The sequence below is a fragment of the Linepithema humile genome, chromosome 4 (genome assembly GCF_040581485.1).
Source record: "Linepithema humile isolate Giens D197 chromosome 4, Lhum_UNIL_v1.0, whole genome shotgun sequence".
Lineage (NCBI taxonomy): Eukaryota > Metazoa > Arthropoda > Insecta > Hymenoptera > Formicidae > Linepithema > Linepithema humile.
In genome coordinates, this window is record NC_090131.1 from 23,947,684 (window position 1) to 23,965,342 (window position 17,659).

At 43.1% G+C, this 17,659-nt stretch overlaps 2 protein-coding genes across 11 annotated transcripts in view; one reads left to right on the forward strand and one right to left on the reverse strand.

Annotated features, from left to right (window-relative positions):
- Positions 1-17,659, forward strand: part of msi (musashi) — a 104,587-nt gene that overhangs the window by 45,215 nt on the left and 41,713 nt on the right. Inside the window, exon 1 of one of the 8 annotated variants that reach the window (XM_067354311.1) lies at positions 2,217-3,809. The exons of the other annotated variants lie outside the window; for them this stretch is intronic. Coding sequence (XP_067210412.1) covers positions 3,778-3,809 — 32 coding nt within the window. The 5' untranslated portion in view covers positions 2,217-3,777. Of the gene's footprint in view, positions 1-2,216; positions 3,810-17,659 lie in introns of those variants that run through there. 8 annotated transcript variants of the gene reach the window in all.
- The window catches only part of LOC105672534 (uncharacterized), a 96,981-nt gene that overhangs the window by 29,047 nt on the left and 50,275 nt on the right, over positions 1-17,659 (reverse strand). The window contains exon 5 of one of the 3 annotated variants that reach the window (XM_067354324.1): positions 13,547-13,834. The exons of the other annotated variants lie outside the window; for them this stretch is intronic. Within the exon in view, the coding sequence (XP_067210425.1) occupies positions 13,712-13,834 (123 nt within the window). The 3' untranslated portion in view covers positions 13,547-13,711. Of the gene's footprint in view, positions 1-13,546; positions 13,835-17,659 lie in introns of those variants that run through there. 3 annotated transcript variants of the gene reach the window in all.

Sequence of the window (17,659 nt, forward strand, 5' to 3'; positions counted from 1 at the left end):
TTTACATTTATATAAAGGATGCTCGAATAGTTGAGCAATTTCTATTTAATCCAAGAATATAGTGCCCCATATTTTAATTTCTTTTTAGAAAAAAAAATATAACATATATACTATTATAAATCTTCAAAATTACTACTGTCGTCCGTAAATATAATCGTAATATTGTGTTAAATTTGAAATGTGTTAATTAATTTCAATAACATTTATTTTGGACTTGAATTGGAATTTAATTTTAAACATACGAAAATATTAAATGCTTAAAATTAGAGTATTATTGAGGAGCTTATAAATTACTGCTATCTTTCATAAATGCACTTTGTTACGTAAAATGTTAAATAAATCATTTTGACAGCGTATTTGATAATTAAAATTAAAGATTCTATATGATTTCAAAACCAATTTTAGTTTTAGTGTAGAGTTAGAAACGATTAAAGTTAGATATTGAAATGAAGAGAATATAGATTTTGCGCGCTCGGGCTCATTGCTATATATATATGTGTCTGTATTTATCGATCACATTTATTATTAATTTTTACAGTTCGTTTAATTTTTCAACTTATTTTATTATACAAACGTACTTCGTAGATTCTAAATCTTATCGTTATAACTATAAATTTAAATTTTTAATTTGTGCAATTTGATTATTACTTCACCTTCTAATTTGATTCTGTTTACAAGAATAACACTCTACGGATTGATATAAAATGCACAATAATATGATTGCGGGAAAGGAAAGATAAACAGGTTGATAACGTATGTTATAGTTCCGCCGCGTTAAAAGATTAAATCAATATCAAGCAATTAAAATTATTTATACAGTCATTAATAATACTAATATTCAATGTATACGATCTTCGCAATAAATTAAATATAATGTGAAATATAAATGCAACACACTAGAGAAATAATCAGCAACATCGAAAAGGTATTCAATAAAATTGCATAACTTTGTGTTACATTCGCATCACTTTACATACTTTACATTTTTTTAAAGAATCGATAGCGCGCGCGATAAAAATCCATAAGAGAGTTGCGAAAGAAAAAGCGTTTCAACTATCCTGGCGTTGACTGTGCGCATCCGTTCAGCAAGGACGGCTCATTTACTTCCGGTCTCTTAGCAGCTTGCGCGCGCGCGCGCGCGCATATCCAGAATCTGACCGGCGCAACGATTTGGAGACAGGCCAACAAGCGCTGAATCCTGACCTGCCCCCCGTGTTGTAGCAACGTCTCTCTCGTATGTTACATTCGTACGATTTCGTGCCACGCGTGAGTTTGCTGCCGCGAAGAGAGACAGCCGTGGCCGAGAGCGAGAGCGCGCGAGACCGGTTACGTGGGTGTATGGAAAAACAGAGGCACTCAAACCGATATAAACGCCCGTCCTGCAACAACGGCGAGCGGGCGGGCTGAGCGTATAAAGCCCATTGTTGTTACGTGTACTTCGCATCCCGCATCCTGCACACGTTCCGTACCGCACGCTATCATCCCTCGGTTTATGTCTTTCCGCTCTCAATTATGCAAAATCGCTCTACGAGCGTAGTCGCATTCTCGCGTAAAACGCGCCCGGGGATCGCGCACGGAGAACTGTTCTTATCTCCTGAAATGCGGCGGCAAGTGTTTACAAGTTCTTAAAATTGTTTAGCCGAGTTAAGAGGACGAAGATTGAGTCATTATTTAACCAAGGATTAGTCGAGGATTGTTGAACGGGGTTGGAGATACTTTGCTAGTTGACAGTTTACCTCCCGAGTGTCGTAATTCAAAGTTTATGCTGCAAATACACTTTTAACTTAGCTTTGTAGCCAAGTTAATTGACAGCAATAGCGACAGTGATCTTTAGATTATTCATTTCTCGAGAAATAAAAAAAGAAGAGGTGCGAATCGAGTAATCTTTTCGGCTTAACAACGTGATCAATATTTTACGCGGAGAACACGTATTTTCTTATATTTATTGCGCGACATGTGTAATCGTGATTGCATAATCAATGGCGTTGGACTACAGTACCCTTTCGCTTTACGTTGTTTCCATACTGGTTACGAGCCCACGTCCCTTTGTGTTCGCACGCAGTTATCCGGATTCGCAACAATACTGTGGCGGTAATTTTCTCCTGTTGTTTGTCGTGGAAATTGTCGAGCGCGGCCCCAAGACAATATATCGTATTATAAATCGTCTTATATTTTTTTCAGAAGAACCGCTCAGAGTTGTATGTACAACCGACGCACGCGAATAACTGTCAGCCGTGAAAGAATTAAATCGTTAACAATTGAAAAAAATAGTTTCGTACAACTTCAGAGTGATCCGTACATTTGCTCGTCCTAATTAAACATTCGATATTGTAAAATTGATTACGCTCTAGGGTGCGGCATTGGAGATTTTATCTACTATCAATTTTCTACTACATAATCGGGCGGAAAGGGAGAGAGGACAGGTGCGGTCGCGCCAGTTAATTGGATCTCGCTATTAATTAGGAAATATTGAGAAATATATCTGAAAGCTTTCGATATTTGCAAGCTGGGATGTCGCGACGTTTTACATTTTTACATACACTTCACAAAGAGAAAATTGATGGCAGTGCAAGCAAGGTGATTTATTAGGCAGTTTATTAAATTCAAATGATATTGAGAAAAAACCACAAATAATTTTTTTATTACTACTTTCTACTCGTAAATCTAGTGAACTCAACAAGTGAAAATTTCCAAGTTCTTTTTTTGGCATAAGTGCATCCTCATTTTATGAGGAGCCGAACCGAGGTTCCTTCTGCCGCTTTTAAACATCTTTTCACAACGATATTTCACAATTGCCATTGTCACGAGTCCACGAATCGGGCAACTGAGCACCACTGTGAGAGCTCCTTGGGCGCCCGCGCGCGCGTACGGCACGCCATGCGCCAGTCTTTTAACGGAGCGAAGGGCAGAGCAGCGAAACTGCGAACCGGCGGGTATATATCGGCACACATTCTATTCCGTCTGCATGATGCGGTGTGCATACACACACGGCGCATGCAACGGCTACAAACGCACGAGCGTGCATCAGAACACACGTATTCACATACAGACACACGTGAGCATTCGCGACGTAGTACGCACGATTGCCGCGCTTGTATAAGGGCGCGCTGGTTGTCTCCCTCGTCCCAACCTAACATCTATCCCTCCCCGCAAGACCCTTCGACCGTCGGGTTTCCCTGTTCCCCTCTCCGTCGTTCTCAGTTGGCGCCCCACCATCGGCGCGGCGTACGGAGAAAGACAGTCTGGAGCGCGCGTACAGCTGCCACACCGTCGTGTTACGGAGTGCGCGAAGCCCGTCGCGAAGAGACACAAGACCGCGCATCGACGCCGCCGTTCGTTCCCGTCGTCCGGCCGGTCGTGTGCGCGTTGGTCGCTAACCTAAAAATCGCCGGAATACGAGACGCCGGGCGGCCGTGAAGCCGGCCGCGGTACGGTGTTCATCCCTTTGTGTATTGTACTGCGCGTTCGCGTACGAGCGGCGGTCCTTTGTTCCGCGCGCGTCGTCTCCGCCGTGAATATTAACGGCGTGATCGGCGGGCCGGTGTTTCCTCGCCGTTTTCCAGACGACGCTCGTCCACCCACTTACCCCTGTACCGCGACCTTGAACTTGTGTGCCTGTGCCTGTTCTCCGGCCGATCGCCCTCTCCCGAGACGACAGCGAGGGTGGGAGGGTGATAGAAGGAGAGAGAGAGAGAGAGAAAGAGAGAAAAGAAAGAGCGAGACACGGGAGCCGGCGATATAGGTGTGACATCGGGATCCTGGAGGTGAACGACAAGGATGTTTCCTTACGCGACCTTCCCGGCAGTGGGGTAAGATGCTCTCTTTGTTCTTTATCCCGGGGTGTCCTGCACAAGCGATTCCGCCATGTGATTTCGGGATTTTTCCCGTCAGTTCACGAACACGCTCACCGATATTCGCGGATGTTTTTGGGAACGATGCTTCTGTCGCATGCAGAAATAGCCGTATGCCGACAACGTGTTTTTATTTGCGCGAAACAACGGTCAAGCTTCATCAGCAAAACGTGTTCAGGCATCCCCGGGACGCTTTCTCAACCGTTATTGACAATCCTTTCGATCGAGAGCGGCTCCGGAGTGCGCTGGCAGTGACAATTTTTTCCATCGGTCGAACCCAGGCAAACGCGTAATCGCGCTTCACAACATTATTTCGCGCTTGAATATTTTCGAGAACAATTTTTTTTTCTTTTCGTGGAAACATTCGCATCCCGCCGGCGCTTTTCTGTTTCGTCCGGAAACAATGGACCACTCCCCGCTCGGCTGACCCGGCAAGCGTGGTGAATCAGGTGACAGGAATGGTCAAAGTCGACGAATCTTATGACGACGTTTTCGTGAGAAACATTCGAGCGAGAGTTGCTGCATAAATCTTTACGGCAGAACGCGCTGCCTACCGCACGTTTTCTTTTTCGACCTTTTTCTCAGTTTGTTTTTGTTCACTGTCGCGCTCACGGAGCAGCCTGCGATCGTTGCCGCGTTGTGAGTGTGTATATTCGTTCGACGTATTGAATCTGATTTCCTTCGAAAGGTACGTCACATGGCGCAAATGTGTTCCTTCATTAAATGAGCATTCAAGGAGCTTTCTAATCGTCGATTGAGATTTGTTCTCAGGTAAATTTATGTTGTAAAATAAAATAAAAAACAGTACAGCGTCAATATTTTTACCGATTTAATCGGCTCGTTCCTTATAACCTTTTTCTTGACACATCAAATGCCAGCTGTGAGAGACTGAAATTGACGCAACTCAAATGTCAGCTTTCAATTATCGCTCACTTAACTATTCCGTTAGTACGTATTTCTTCACAGCGCGTAATAATTTATCAATATATCATGTAAAATGAGTTCCGTTGAGAAATGCTCATTTAGTGATGGAAGCATATTTACGACATTAGGTATAAAGTTAGACCTCCCTGCTTGCTTTCTTTTTGTCTGCCTTTCGTCATTGTTCGCCTATTTTTTTTTCTTTTTTGGCACACAATAGCTTTCCGCCATTTATCTTATGCGAGTACATGCGTTCCGGCGGCTTATTTTCTCGACGATGCTTCATCGCCGAGTCGCGCTTCTCAGACGAATCGCAATTGAATTGATTCGAAGAGAGACAGGGATCAAATTGTCAGTCGTCATACTGATCTCCGTGCGAAAAAGGATGAAAAAAAAAAGAAAGGAGAGAAAAGGCACGACTCTTGGCCGGACGGCAGCGATTGCTCTCTCTTTTACGTTCGTTTCTTTTCACTGAAAGCTTCCTTCGTCGTCTTGGCAACGCGATATCGCGCCGCCAGCCGGGGAGAGAGCACGAGACGACGAGCTGTCACGATCACGTTAAGTTAGGTCGGTAACTCTTTCGTCCTTCTTTCTCTATCGCACGTCCGCCGCGAGATCGGGTCGTCATGGCGACGTCAAAACAAGACGCGGAACGAGCGATGCATGAAGAATCTTGACGATGATCTTGGAGATTGTGCGATATGGATTCGCAAGTGTTCTGTCAATATTATGTTAGGATATTATGTTCATCATCCTTTTACCGAGAAGCACATTTCGGTCTGTGAAACCCAACGCTGTATAAAGATCATTTCAAAACAATTTTTTCAGTTGTGGAAATTTTTGGAGCAAGGTATTCTTCGTCATACGTATATTTCTCTTAATCTTTTGTAATACAAATTTTCTTAAAAATTCCATTGTTCGAAAGATTCAAAAGATCAGCAGGTTACTAACCCGTGCAGTTTTTATAAATGACTTCTATATTTTAAGATAAATCTTCATGTAAATTTCAAAATGGATAAGGCACGTTCTGGAATGATCTTTCCCATTTATCTTTTCTGTGTGTCTTCTATATATTCTAAACAATGCATTAAATCAAGTCGGCAACTTTTCTCCCATTGTTTTTTTTCACGTTAGCTTTATAACGGTAACGTCAAAACGAGGGTCACATTTTTACAGGGGTTTATGTTTACCGTAAGAGATGTTTAGGTCTGAAAAATAGTATGTTTTACACATCGTAATTTTATGTATATGTAATTTTCAAGCGAAGCGAGCATGATGATTTTAATCTTTATGATATTACATTTTTAAATTAAAGATTAAACTCACGCTCTTTTACACGCGAATAATGTAATATCTTTTTTACATACGGATAGTTTTGAATGAAACGAGTGATACATTGAATGCAGCGTGATACCGACAATTTACACAATGTCACAAAATAGACTCGTCTTGCGTTTCATTGTTGATCGAGTTTCACGGCGATTTATATGTGTATACGTGTGTATTCTCAAAATTGAACGAGATTTCGCGTTCTCGTTTCACCGCGCACAAAAGGCCTGTCTAGTCTCGTTGACTTTTGCTCAACGCGTGCGTCGTTCGGAGAGTCGTTCGAAACGCGATATCATCCCATTCTCGACATAGAATTCACTGAACAAAAAAAATGGACGCAGAAAAACAAGGAAAATCGATCTGGGTTTCCAATGACATAGACCTTGGTCGACGCGCAACATTGTCGGGCTTCTTCTGTTGCGACTTCCTTTACCGCATCCTTTCCGCTTCCCGGAATTTTACTTTTACATTTCCTCTGCTGATTACTTTCTCATTTTTATTCCGTGCAAAATCTCTGCGCAGATTGAAATCAACGGTTATTTTTCAATCCGGACAAAACAAATATAAATAGAAATATAAAAATTTTATAAAATAGTCAAACTCGGCTCCCAAAATTAAAAAAAAATTAGATAAAAGGAGGATCAGGAGCCAACGCAGAATTTTGGTTGCTTATTTGTAATCTTTATTCTGAATTCGTCGTACTTATATTTAAAGAATTTAAAGTTCGCACTTTTCGTATTATTAAAATCTGTCATATGTTATTAGTGAGTGATAAAATAATTATAGGTCTTTTCACGTTATACCAACCGCTTATTACAACTCCAATTAGGCATATGTCGTGTGGCTAAAATACAATTCTAGAAATATAAAAATTCTTAATTTTATTAGAAACATCAAAACGCAGGATGAATGTTGAGTTTTTGTATGCTTTTTGTGAAAACTGTAAAATGGAACGCAAGTATCTAAATGTTAAATATAGATATAATGCTGAATATAACGAGAGCTCGGTAATGCATTTAACTAATGTGCGTATACGCGAAATTACGGCACAGTATAAAGGGGCGTTAAACTACAATCGACATGAGATTTTGTCGTTCAATCGGCTGTTATGTGTCGATGTTACACGTAACATTATCGATGTTATATGTCGATGTTATATATAACATTATCGTTGCACAATCGCGTGGTTAATCTCTAATTGTATTTTAGTCATACGACACCTGCCTAATTGAAGTTGCTTAATAAGCGGTTGGTATAACGTGGAAAGTTTGACCTAAAATTATTTTATCATTCACTGATAATATATATGACAGATTTTAATAATGCGAAAAGTGCGATCTTTAAATTCTATAATACATCTTTCTTAAAATATAATATCTAAATGCAGATTTTTGTAGGCCGTATTCATTCTTATTTCAATAATGCTCATCGTGTAATGTGTCATATATTTCACTATCTCTCGTGTAAATCTCTCTCTTGAATGAAATGTCGAAGAAATACTGAAATCACGAAAATATATGTTTGCATTTCAAACTTCCGGAATTCTGAAATCTAAAAATAATTTCAGTTTCTGCAAGGTTATCTCATATATACTATAGAAATAATAATACAGTGCCTATAGAAATAATGATATGTCGCGCTAACCGTTCATTCAGCTTACCTTGCGCCATTGCACGCGTAGGATTGGTTTTTTTTACATCGAACCATGAGACAAATATCTGTGACGCATGGTGATCTATTAACGGAGATCGCGAGATTTATCGTTATTCAACGGAGCGCGTAGTTGTCTCCCTTTCTCTCTCTCTCTCTCTTGTCTTCTACTTGACTGGCGTTGATAATTCATCGTGAAATGTCCGGAGGAGGAAATTTCTCGAGTGTGGATCGGGTTTGAAATTCGAACAGTGGTTAAAGTCTGGCGGGACAGCGTAGCCGGAATCTTATTTGATCGAATCCGTTTTATCGATCATAAAGCTGTCATGGCGACGACATTGTCTCTTGCGTAATGCCACTCGGAAACGTGACTCGATGGAGGTACCTTTACCCGAGCATCGAGTTACTCGGCGGCTTCGGTAGCTTGCACACACACCGCGTTCCACAATCTTGTACTCGGAGCAGCTTCGCGATCGATATTATGCAATCACGTGACGAACGCCGTTCCTTACTGCAAAATTGCCGAGCGTTTTTGCATTCCTGTTTGCCGGGAAATCCCTACGTTTCTTCGCGGCCTCTTCTACGCTTCTACATTTCGAAACACGCAATCGAATTTTAGCTTCAGTTAAAAATTTATTAAACAATTTATAAAAAAATGCATGTTTAATTATAGTAAAGTAATAATTAAAGATATCATTGCGATGATAATAGCAGAATTACAAATCAATATTTCTCTTTACCGTAAATTATAACGAGAAACGCCACGATCGAGATTTTTATTATCGTCAAAAATCACACAGCAAATGCGCATTTTTATCCGAACGATGTTGAGTGGCGCGCGCGGTTCTTTTCCCTTTTACTTTGACTTCTTTCTGAATTGCGCTCTTGAAATCACTAACGACAATAGCGTTTCTGCGCTGACTGCGGGCTCCGTTTTTGATTTGTAACAGAAGCAAGTGTAGATATATAAAGGCGAAGAAGCGAGAATCGCGGTTGGTTATCCTTTGAAGAAAGTCAGGCTCGCGCTACGCCGCTGTTGAAAGCCAGTTTTTCGGCCACGGTTTCTTTCGCTCCTTTTTCTCTCGCGCGGCATTGACGCGACGCATTTATCCTGTCTGCAAAATGTGCCATTTTAACGAGCGAACTGGGTGAAGAGGCGCGTAGCGTTTTCGCCCGATATCGTTTCGCGTATGTCGAATGATTTATGAGTCCACGCGTTTTCCCCGCGTCCACTTGTAAAAGATTAGTTCGCGGAGCGATGCGTGCAGGCGGCTAAAAGCGACACGTGCACGCATACCGATCGCATACATGCATACATGCATATATGCGTCGCGTTACATTCTATATTTCGTCACACTTCGCCTGTCGTTCGCGATTGCTTCCCACGCGCGCGTAGCACACACGATATTTTTTGCACCGGCAGCGTTAAATCGCGCAAATTTTATTGCATGCGTGCGATACGAGTCGAACTTCCGTGTTTTTAATTTTTGAAATTCGCATGCGGCTAAATTATACCGGTTTTTCCATATGCGATTATAAGGATCACACAATGCTTGAAAAACAGCCGGCCGCATGCGCGTAAACATATTGTTTGTTTCTCCTGCTGGAATTTAGCCCAGTTTTGCGCCAACAGTTTTAATTAACTGACAGCAGGTATCGCGGCGCATGAAAAAAAGCCGTCGCTCGCAATTAATGAAATGTAAAACTGCAGCTTAATAAAATTTATAATACTTTTTAAGTAAGCCACCAAATAACGCGATTTATTGTCGCTTTGCAGAATGTTCTTAAAACGGCGAAGGAAAAATGTGCTCGAGCGAAGTTGACTCTAAAAAGATATCGGTTCAATCGTAAACGATCGCAAATTGCGCGAAAAAGCGGCGGTTTGCCGATAAGATTCGCTGTAGCGAACACGCTGTCCTTCTCGCGATTTCATCTGGCCTCTTATTGAGGAGAGGTGCCATAGTCCTCGCGAACGAGACGCCAAGGTCGAGCATTCCTTCACCTCGCTCGATTTTTGCTTCTTTTATTTGCCTCTCCGCGCGGCGCGCCGGCTTCCCTCTCTCCCTCCTTCTTTCTTCTTTTCGTCTCTTTTTCCCGTCTCTCTGTCCGATTCTCCGCGCGACGGTCCTCGCTTCGCCGATTTCTCGTTTATTTAGCGTCTCCTCGTATTTCTTCTCCTTTCGACCGCGCCGCTCCTCGAGAACCGATACCTGGAACAATGAGGTTTCGCCTCGTTCCTCTAACGCGAACGACGACTATTCGGAAGTTTCTTCGCCGCGGGCGGGTCGTCGACAACGATCTCGATTTGGTGGCGCGGTCTTCGGAGGCAGGGGTGGGCAAGAGGATATAAGCAAGAAGTATCGTTCGTAATGCCGTTTGCTATCTTGCCACCGGGGGAATACTCGCGAGTCATCCGCGATCAAGGCGGACGTTCAGGCTTTGTTAATTATATCCTCATAATTAACGTTAATCCGATTTCTCATTGATACCTGGCCACCAATTACGGCGAATTATTCACTTCGATATGGATTAAGTCCGTACGAGCAGACTGAAACTATCATCCGGATTTGCGTTTATGAAGTATTCTCAATTACCGCGGATGAAGGGTGTATTATTTATGCTCTTTGTTAATAATTCCTGGTTTCTTCCTCGCGTTTTACATACGCCAGGACGAATTACCGATCTTACGGGCGAGCAACTCGCTCGAAATTATTACATGTCCGAAAAAGTCGGCGTGCAATATGAATTTCATCCCTAGAAATTACCGCGTTCTTCTTGCATAATTTCGAGTGACTTTATTAAGAATGCAATAGAGGAATATAATATCGCACGACAGCGCGGATCTTAATGCGAATTTTATTGATCGAGCTACTGCGAACAGCTGCGAAAACAATACGACGGGAAATTTATTAATAACGCACATTAATGAATTTCACGTTATAATTGGATGGATGCGCGATGGATATTACGCACGATATTCGCAACTTGCTGTTGAAAGCCCGGGGCATGTAGAATTTTGCGGTGGGTTCCGGAGGAATTTCGAGCAGCCAACACGCGGTCCCAAGGGCTCCGAAATCTCTGCCAGGTGTGCGCGAACAGCTGCTCTCTCACCGCGTTGGGGATACGTGCAAAACTTCTTTCTATACGCGCCAGCGCGAGATGCATTTTATTTAAAGATGACGAATGCGAAATAGATTTATCGCTCTACCGAGGCGCGTTTCGCCGGCCGTTCTCCCTCGGTTTTCAGCGGGCGCTGAATGATACAGTCATCGTGATGCAATGCAAATGCATTCGTATTTACATAAATTATAAAGCAAGATATATATCTGATCCTAGTAAATATTCAGATATAATATATCTCATTTATGAGTATAAAAATTTAACAATTTAACATATTTACATTTATTTATTTTATTTAATTAATAAACATCAAATTCTCTCGTCGGCCTTCTCTCAAATATTTTCTTTGCAAATTTTCTCGCGAATATTCCCGATTTTCTATTTTTTCGTACACTGTGCGAGAAAAAATTAACTATCGTGCTGCGACATTTTTCTTTTGAAGAAAAGATTCTTAAATGTGAAACGAATGAAAATGTTTTTGAAATACGACGAAAGTGTGCCGACTTCCGACGTCGAGTAAGACCCGACCGTACCTGCTGCTTCGTTCACCAGCTGGCGCGGTCTCTTCCGGTGCAGGAATGTGTACAGTTTGCTACGGAAAGTGCCTAATCGTGTCTGCCAGACGATACCGCGAGACGGCTCTGTAGGAAATCGCCTACAGTAAATCGAGTCGATTACACTCGTTAAGAGGAAAAACAGAAATGTGCATTTCCATATTTCCTCCATTTAATTCGATCGATGCTTTGCTTAACTTTCGAGCGAATAATTAAATTAAAGTCGATCGATCGGAACTTTCCTCGTTTTTACGCAAAATCGCGCAAGATAATGTTACGTGATGTGTTACGAGAGGTACTTTTCCAACTATTATCGTATCGTTTTATGCAAACTTGCGCAATACAACTGCAGCTGCAATTCTATTCAGTTTCTGTTGCCGGAGAACAAACGCCGATTAGATCTAGCTTGTCTGAAATGCTCCTTTTTCATCCGATTCTCCCGTTTCCTCTCTACTTTCGCTTTCTGTAAATCTACTTATGAATACGTTGCGCCGCGGATTATCCTCGAATTAAGCACTGTTCAACTAGAATTACGAACTCCGCGTAATTTGGCGTGATTTATGACATCGTTATTTCGCACTAATTAAAGAATTAATTCGAGTAATATATAACAATTACACTCCACATTTGCTCTTTATTAGTAATTTATTTCGAGAAAATTTCACGTGTGCCGAAAAATTAATAAATCACGCGATAAGTGGACTCGTTATCGCGTCGCTAATACGCCATTGAATCGCCTAAATAGGCTACTTGTTCGCCGTCTCGACTCTCGCCGAGCGGCGGTGCGTTCCGAAGGAAAAAGCGACTCGACGAGTTCCGTGAAAATGCATTCCAAGCCGAGTGTGCCGCGTCGGCATCTGCTGAAGGCCGATGTTGTGCAGGCGAGCAGACAGGCGAGGCGGCCTGGTCCGCCTGCCGGCCGGCAGTCCCTAGAGAGGATCGTTGTACGTCGTTTGAATGGGCTCTTTGTGTCGGCCGGGGGCCGATGATGATGCGAGCCGCGCGCGTTGGCGCCGACATCGGCTTCCACTGGATTTCCGAGCTTGTATGCCGACGGCGAGAGAACCCCGAGGAAGGCGTGGAGCAAGGCAGGCCGTCAGAAACCGGTGCTGAGCTGACTCCCGGTCGTTCGTTTAGACGATATTCGTGCTCCGTTACAAAGAGAGAGGGAGAGGGGGAGAGAGAGAGAGAGAGAAAATGAGAAAGGAGAGTGTACCGATCGGTACAGTCTCGCGCATTACTCCGGAACGACGATCAACAGCTGTCGCGTGGTCGCGTGTAGGGCCACGAAGGGAGAGTGGATAGGGTAGTAACTGGATCCGCGCAAACTACCACCTGGCCTGACACAGACCAGGACCTTTATACCACGTGGCGGTTACCGCCGGAGATTCGATTCGATCCGGCCGTGCACTCCGCGCCTTTCCCTTGCTTTCGGTCCTGCGGAGAAGCCCTGTGCATCGTGCACCAGGGCCATTAGGGAGGAAGATGTGCGTGGCGTATATCGGCCTTCTCTAATACGTGTACGTTATATCAGGAAAACACCACGCAACAGTGCCATTGTGGTTTTTTTAAGTAATAATAGGTGATAAATTATGGAGCTTTTTTTTTTATGGATGGCAAATGTTTCACTAAATTGTTAACTTTCCGTTTTATCGTTCAAAAGAATTAATTTTGCAAATTGCGGAAGAATTTTGATTAAAATATAATGCGCTCAGAACGGAACACGATAAATATATGCCCGCGCATCTGTGCACGAGAGTATCCGTGTAAATCGGGCAGCTAAATACGAGACAAAAATCACGTTACACACGGTAAATATGTCAGTTTAAGCAAGAATATAAATATCATACCGCTGTATGCGGTATTTTCGTGCAGTTATTCACGAAGCGCACTTTATCGGATTAAACGCGAGTGGCCGCTAAAATCCGTAACATCCTGGAAGTGGTATGCAGTATTTTTGCATCGTATCTTCATCGAGCGGCACGGCGAGGCGCGGAGGGGTAGGGACGGATCGATTCATAAACAAACCCGGTAGTCAAAGAGACGACTCGCATGATACCGCGTTCGATTGACGTCTTCCACAAATAATATTCGATGTGCGCAGAATGAATGACATCTCAATGTGTGTTAAATCTCGCTTTATTGACTTAACGAATTTCTCTCCCCGTCATCAATTATCATCGCCGAGTGCCATTATTGTTACAATATGCAATAATTAAAACACATTTTTAAGTTTGTTACTTTTTTCTCTTCCCCCGATTTTATCGATGCTTGTTTCTCTCTCGATTAACAGTCGTCTCCAATCCGATCGGTTTCCTTACCGTCGGCGTCTAACATCGGTTCGTTTCTCATTAGCCTGTAGCGATTGTCCAGATGTATCGCTGGATCGACTTTCGCGAACGTTATGAACTAAAACAAATACGGGAGCAGAGATAATGATTTTCAGCAATACATTGCGTATTTTTGATACATCGCATATTTTTAGAAACATTAATTAAATTCAATTTTATTATTTGACGTAGCTTTGTGTGTATTATTTTCCTGAAAACAAATATTTAATAAATTGACGCTGGTATGCCGAGTGCTATAAAAATAAAAAAAAAAAAAAAAAAAATAAAAAAAAAATGGAATAATCTCGTCAAACCAATTAAGATCGATCAATTCGAATGTGCATTTTTTAAAATCACCGCCTGTTTGACAATTCCTCGAGAGTATCGATTGACGTCCGTTGTATTAATATTCACTTATCTCGGAAATACGTCAAATTTCCGCGAAGCGTATCTCACGTACCATCGCGACGTGACGCAAGGCTCTTAATGAAAGACGGAAAAGAGCGAAGACGATGGCGCATTATCGTCCGAAAAGTCGACGTGACAGAGCCGCGCAGTGTCGTTACCGAAAATCCCGGCGACGTCGTTCGCAATAAGCCGCTTACTCTCCGTGTATCCCCCATCCCTCTCTGACAAACCGTCTACCCTCCGGGCTATGAACTTTCTCGTTGTCGCGACTGTCAATATTAAACCGAGCCGCGTTTCACGTGCGCCAATGGCGACAATAGTTACGAGGGCCATTATGACCTCAGCGACATTAATCGCTCGGCGAACTCGCTCGCGAACGAGGAAGAATCGCGACTGTCTCTGTCCTTTGCGCGACACTAAATCGCTGCGTCGTCGAACAATATTGCGCACGCCGATAATCGGATGATAGCTGATCGCTGAGCACTGTTATAAATTGTAACATATTTTCTTTTTCTTTTTCTTTTTTTTTTTAATTGAATATAGGTTTGTCAACTGATGGTCTCGTTTATCTCGCGATCGTGTCAACCGTTCTTCCGACCCTTAAAGCATCCGACATCGTCGCCGATAAGAGATTTTTCGGATTCGAAAGCAAGGACGACGACGAGACGTGCCCGCGCGACGTTTTTCGTATTTACTCGAGTTCTTTTGTGCGCGTGAAGGGATGGCGCGATGAAAGGGCCGGCCGAACAAAAAGCACAAAAGCTGCCTCGTGCCGGAGCAATGGCCGCCGACTTCGCGCCAGCCCTTCTTAAACAAGATTCGTTGTAGCACCTCCTCGTTGAGTCTTCGCGGAAGAACTTGTATTTATTATCGAAGTCGTGACGCGTCGCGGTAAGGGAGATATTTTGATTTTCGCGCATCAGTCGCTAATTAATTCCGCAAAGTTTGCTCTGGCGGTGCTGGCAAATCAAGAGGAACGAGGCACGATCGAAGCGTGTACCGCCCTACTTTTGCCGCGCGCGGAATTTTTGCCGTGGGCGAAAGCGTGACGACAATCGCTTTACGAAATCTATCGGAAGCGCAATCGTGGATCGGCGTTAATGGCGGAGATCGGCAGCGATGTGATTTGCGTGAATGTTGTTCGTCCGGTGAAAGGCTGCGTCTTTGGCGAGGCGTTTTTAGCCGAGGAAGCTTGGAAAGAGAGAGGCGAGGCACCGACGGGCGAACGAGCGCGCGCGCAACATCGCCGAATATGGATTTAATGCGGCATCGCGGAAATCGAATTATCTCATTAGAAGCCGCAAAGGAGACACTCGCGCGGAAACCTTTGCGAAACCTCCTCGTTGTTAAGCCGAACGCCTGACCCGAATACACACGGGTCTTCGCCGGGTCGTTCGTTCGATCGACCATCGTTTTTTTACGGCTTCTGCCGCGTAGATCGGATAATGCGATCGTCTAAATATAATTTTTTTCTTCATAATCCATTTGGCTGGTTTTTTAGAAAGAGGACAAAAAGCGGCAGAAATGATTAATGGTAACATCCGCAAGGCGTCGCAAAAATTAGCATACGCTTCAAAAGCGACTCTTAATCGATTCCCGTTGATTGCGCAACCACTTCTATCTTTACACTTAATCTGTTTTCGCAATTAAAATCTTAAGGATTCGCATATAACGATGAAAATTTGCACGGCCGCGTTCACTGTTCGTATGATGCACTCCCATAAATTTAAATTAAAGTTAATGGAGATTTAATCAATTGTCCGTCTGGTGCCAAATCTATTTTCGGACAGAGATAGGGAATTGGTGAAATCGTGACTAACGTTAATTAATATTTATGAGGACAGCCGGGTGTTCTAATTCGAGCGCAAACAATAGGGTTTTTCTTTTCTATTTGACTATACTATTATTTGAGACTGCGCTATAATTGATCATATACACATAGCATCGGCAGTCGTCAACGAGCGACTCACTAGTTTGTTATTTGTTCGCCGTATAAGCTCGCCGCACTTTGGAAAATGTTCCTCGTACGTGTGCCCCAAATCGGCTGATCAGATTTCGATAGACTTTGCGCTAAATATCTAATATCCGGGAAAGCCAAGATACGCGACTTTACGGCGTACTGGCCTCCACGGTTGGCCCAACTGTGCTCGCTCCCGATAAATCGCGTCGCTTCTATATAATACACGTGCGACGTACTAAAACCTGACACGCTGACAGCCTATTGCGCGCCTGCAACTTTTTAATCTCTGGAGGGCCAATGAAACGTCGGGGCTTTCTTCGCGAGCATACAGTTTATGACGCGATAATAATTTTCAAGCAGATTTCATATAAAGTTGGAGCCAGCGATCGCTCGAAGGCTTCGGCTCAAGCATGTTTAATTTAATAAATAATGAAGGTAAACGATATTACCCTCCCGTTTTGCACGCCTCCGATTGTGCGGAAGATTAAGCACGTTGGATTCCTGGAGCGCTACGTTGTATTTTGCAGACCCGCTGTCTACCCCTACGGCGTATTGATCTCAGGGGGATGATTTTTAAGACGAGTTTCGCGCCAAGTGCCACAGATGGCATCACCCTGCAGCCTCGCGGTTCGAAACCCTCGAATTTGTCGTGTACCGTCCACTTAAAAAATTGCATTTTCCACAAATACTATAAACAAATGTATATTTTTCACCTCGAGCGTTCAGCAATTAAATGTACATTTGTTAAATTAATGTTCATGTTTTTAATTAATTATATTTGTGCGGATTTTGAGTGCAATGTTAAACACGGAAATCGCAATAGTGATTCCGAAATATTTTTTTTTAACTGTTTCAAGAAAACGCGCTGTACTTTGGAATAAAAATAAGAAGTATTCATCTTGTATGAAATCCTTCCCAACACTTTGCTACGAGCTAACTCGTAGCAACTTCGTATTAACTTCGTACTTACATTCCATAATAATTAATAAGAGACAGACATAAATAAGGGAAACTTTCTGGATGTACAGCGCAAACTTCTGAAAGCTCACTTTGCGGCAAGGCGTTTTTATTATCTTCTCGTGTAGCACGATATTACTAAGTTTTGAGGAAAGGTCCTTAGTGTACGCGTCACGCGGTAAAAATACGGGGGCTTGAAAATGGTGATACTTTCTAAATCCGTTTTGTAATATTTCACAAGTCCATTCCGATGCTAAACAGGCTAAAAATAATCGTCATGTTTATTCAATCGGCAGCGCACATAAGATACATATTTTCACCGCGTGTCTCCAGGTGTTGAACTCACCGGGCGTCCCCCGCAATCCCCGGGAAAAGAAAACCGCGTAAAATATTACACCTCCGGTCGACGTCGGTCGTGCGGTGACGCAAATCGGAGCGCATTATCGCGCACCGCGAGTCTGACGCCACGTGGAGCGACGGAGGAAGTCCCGCGGCGCGGGAAGGGTGGTTTCCGAACGACATACTTATCCCGATCGCGAACGTTGACGATTATGTCGCGTACACGCCGCCGAGGTTATT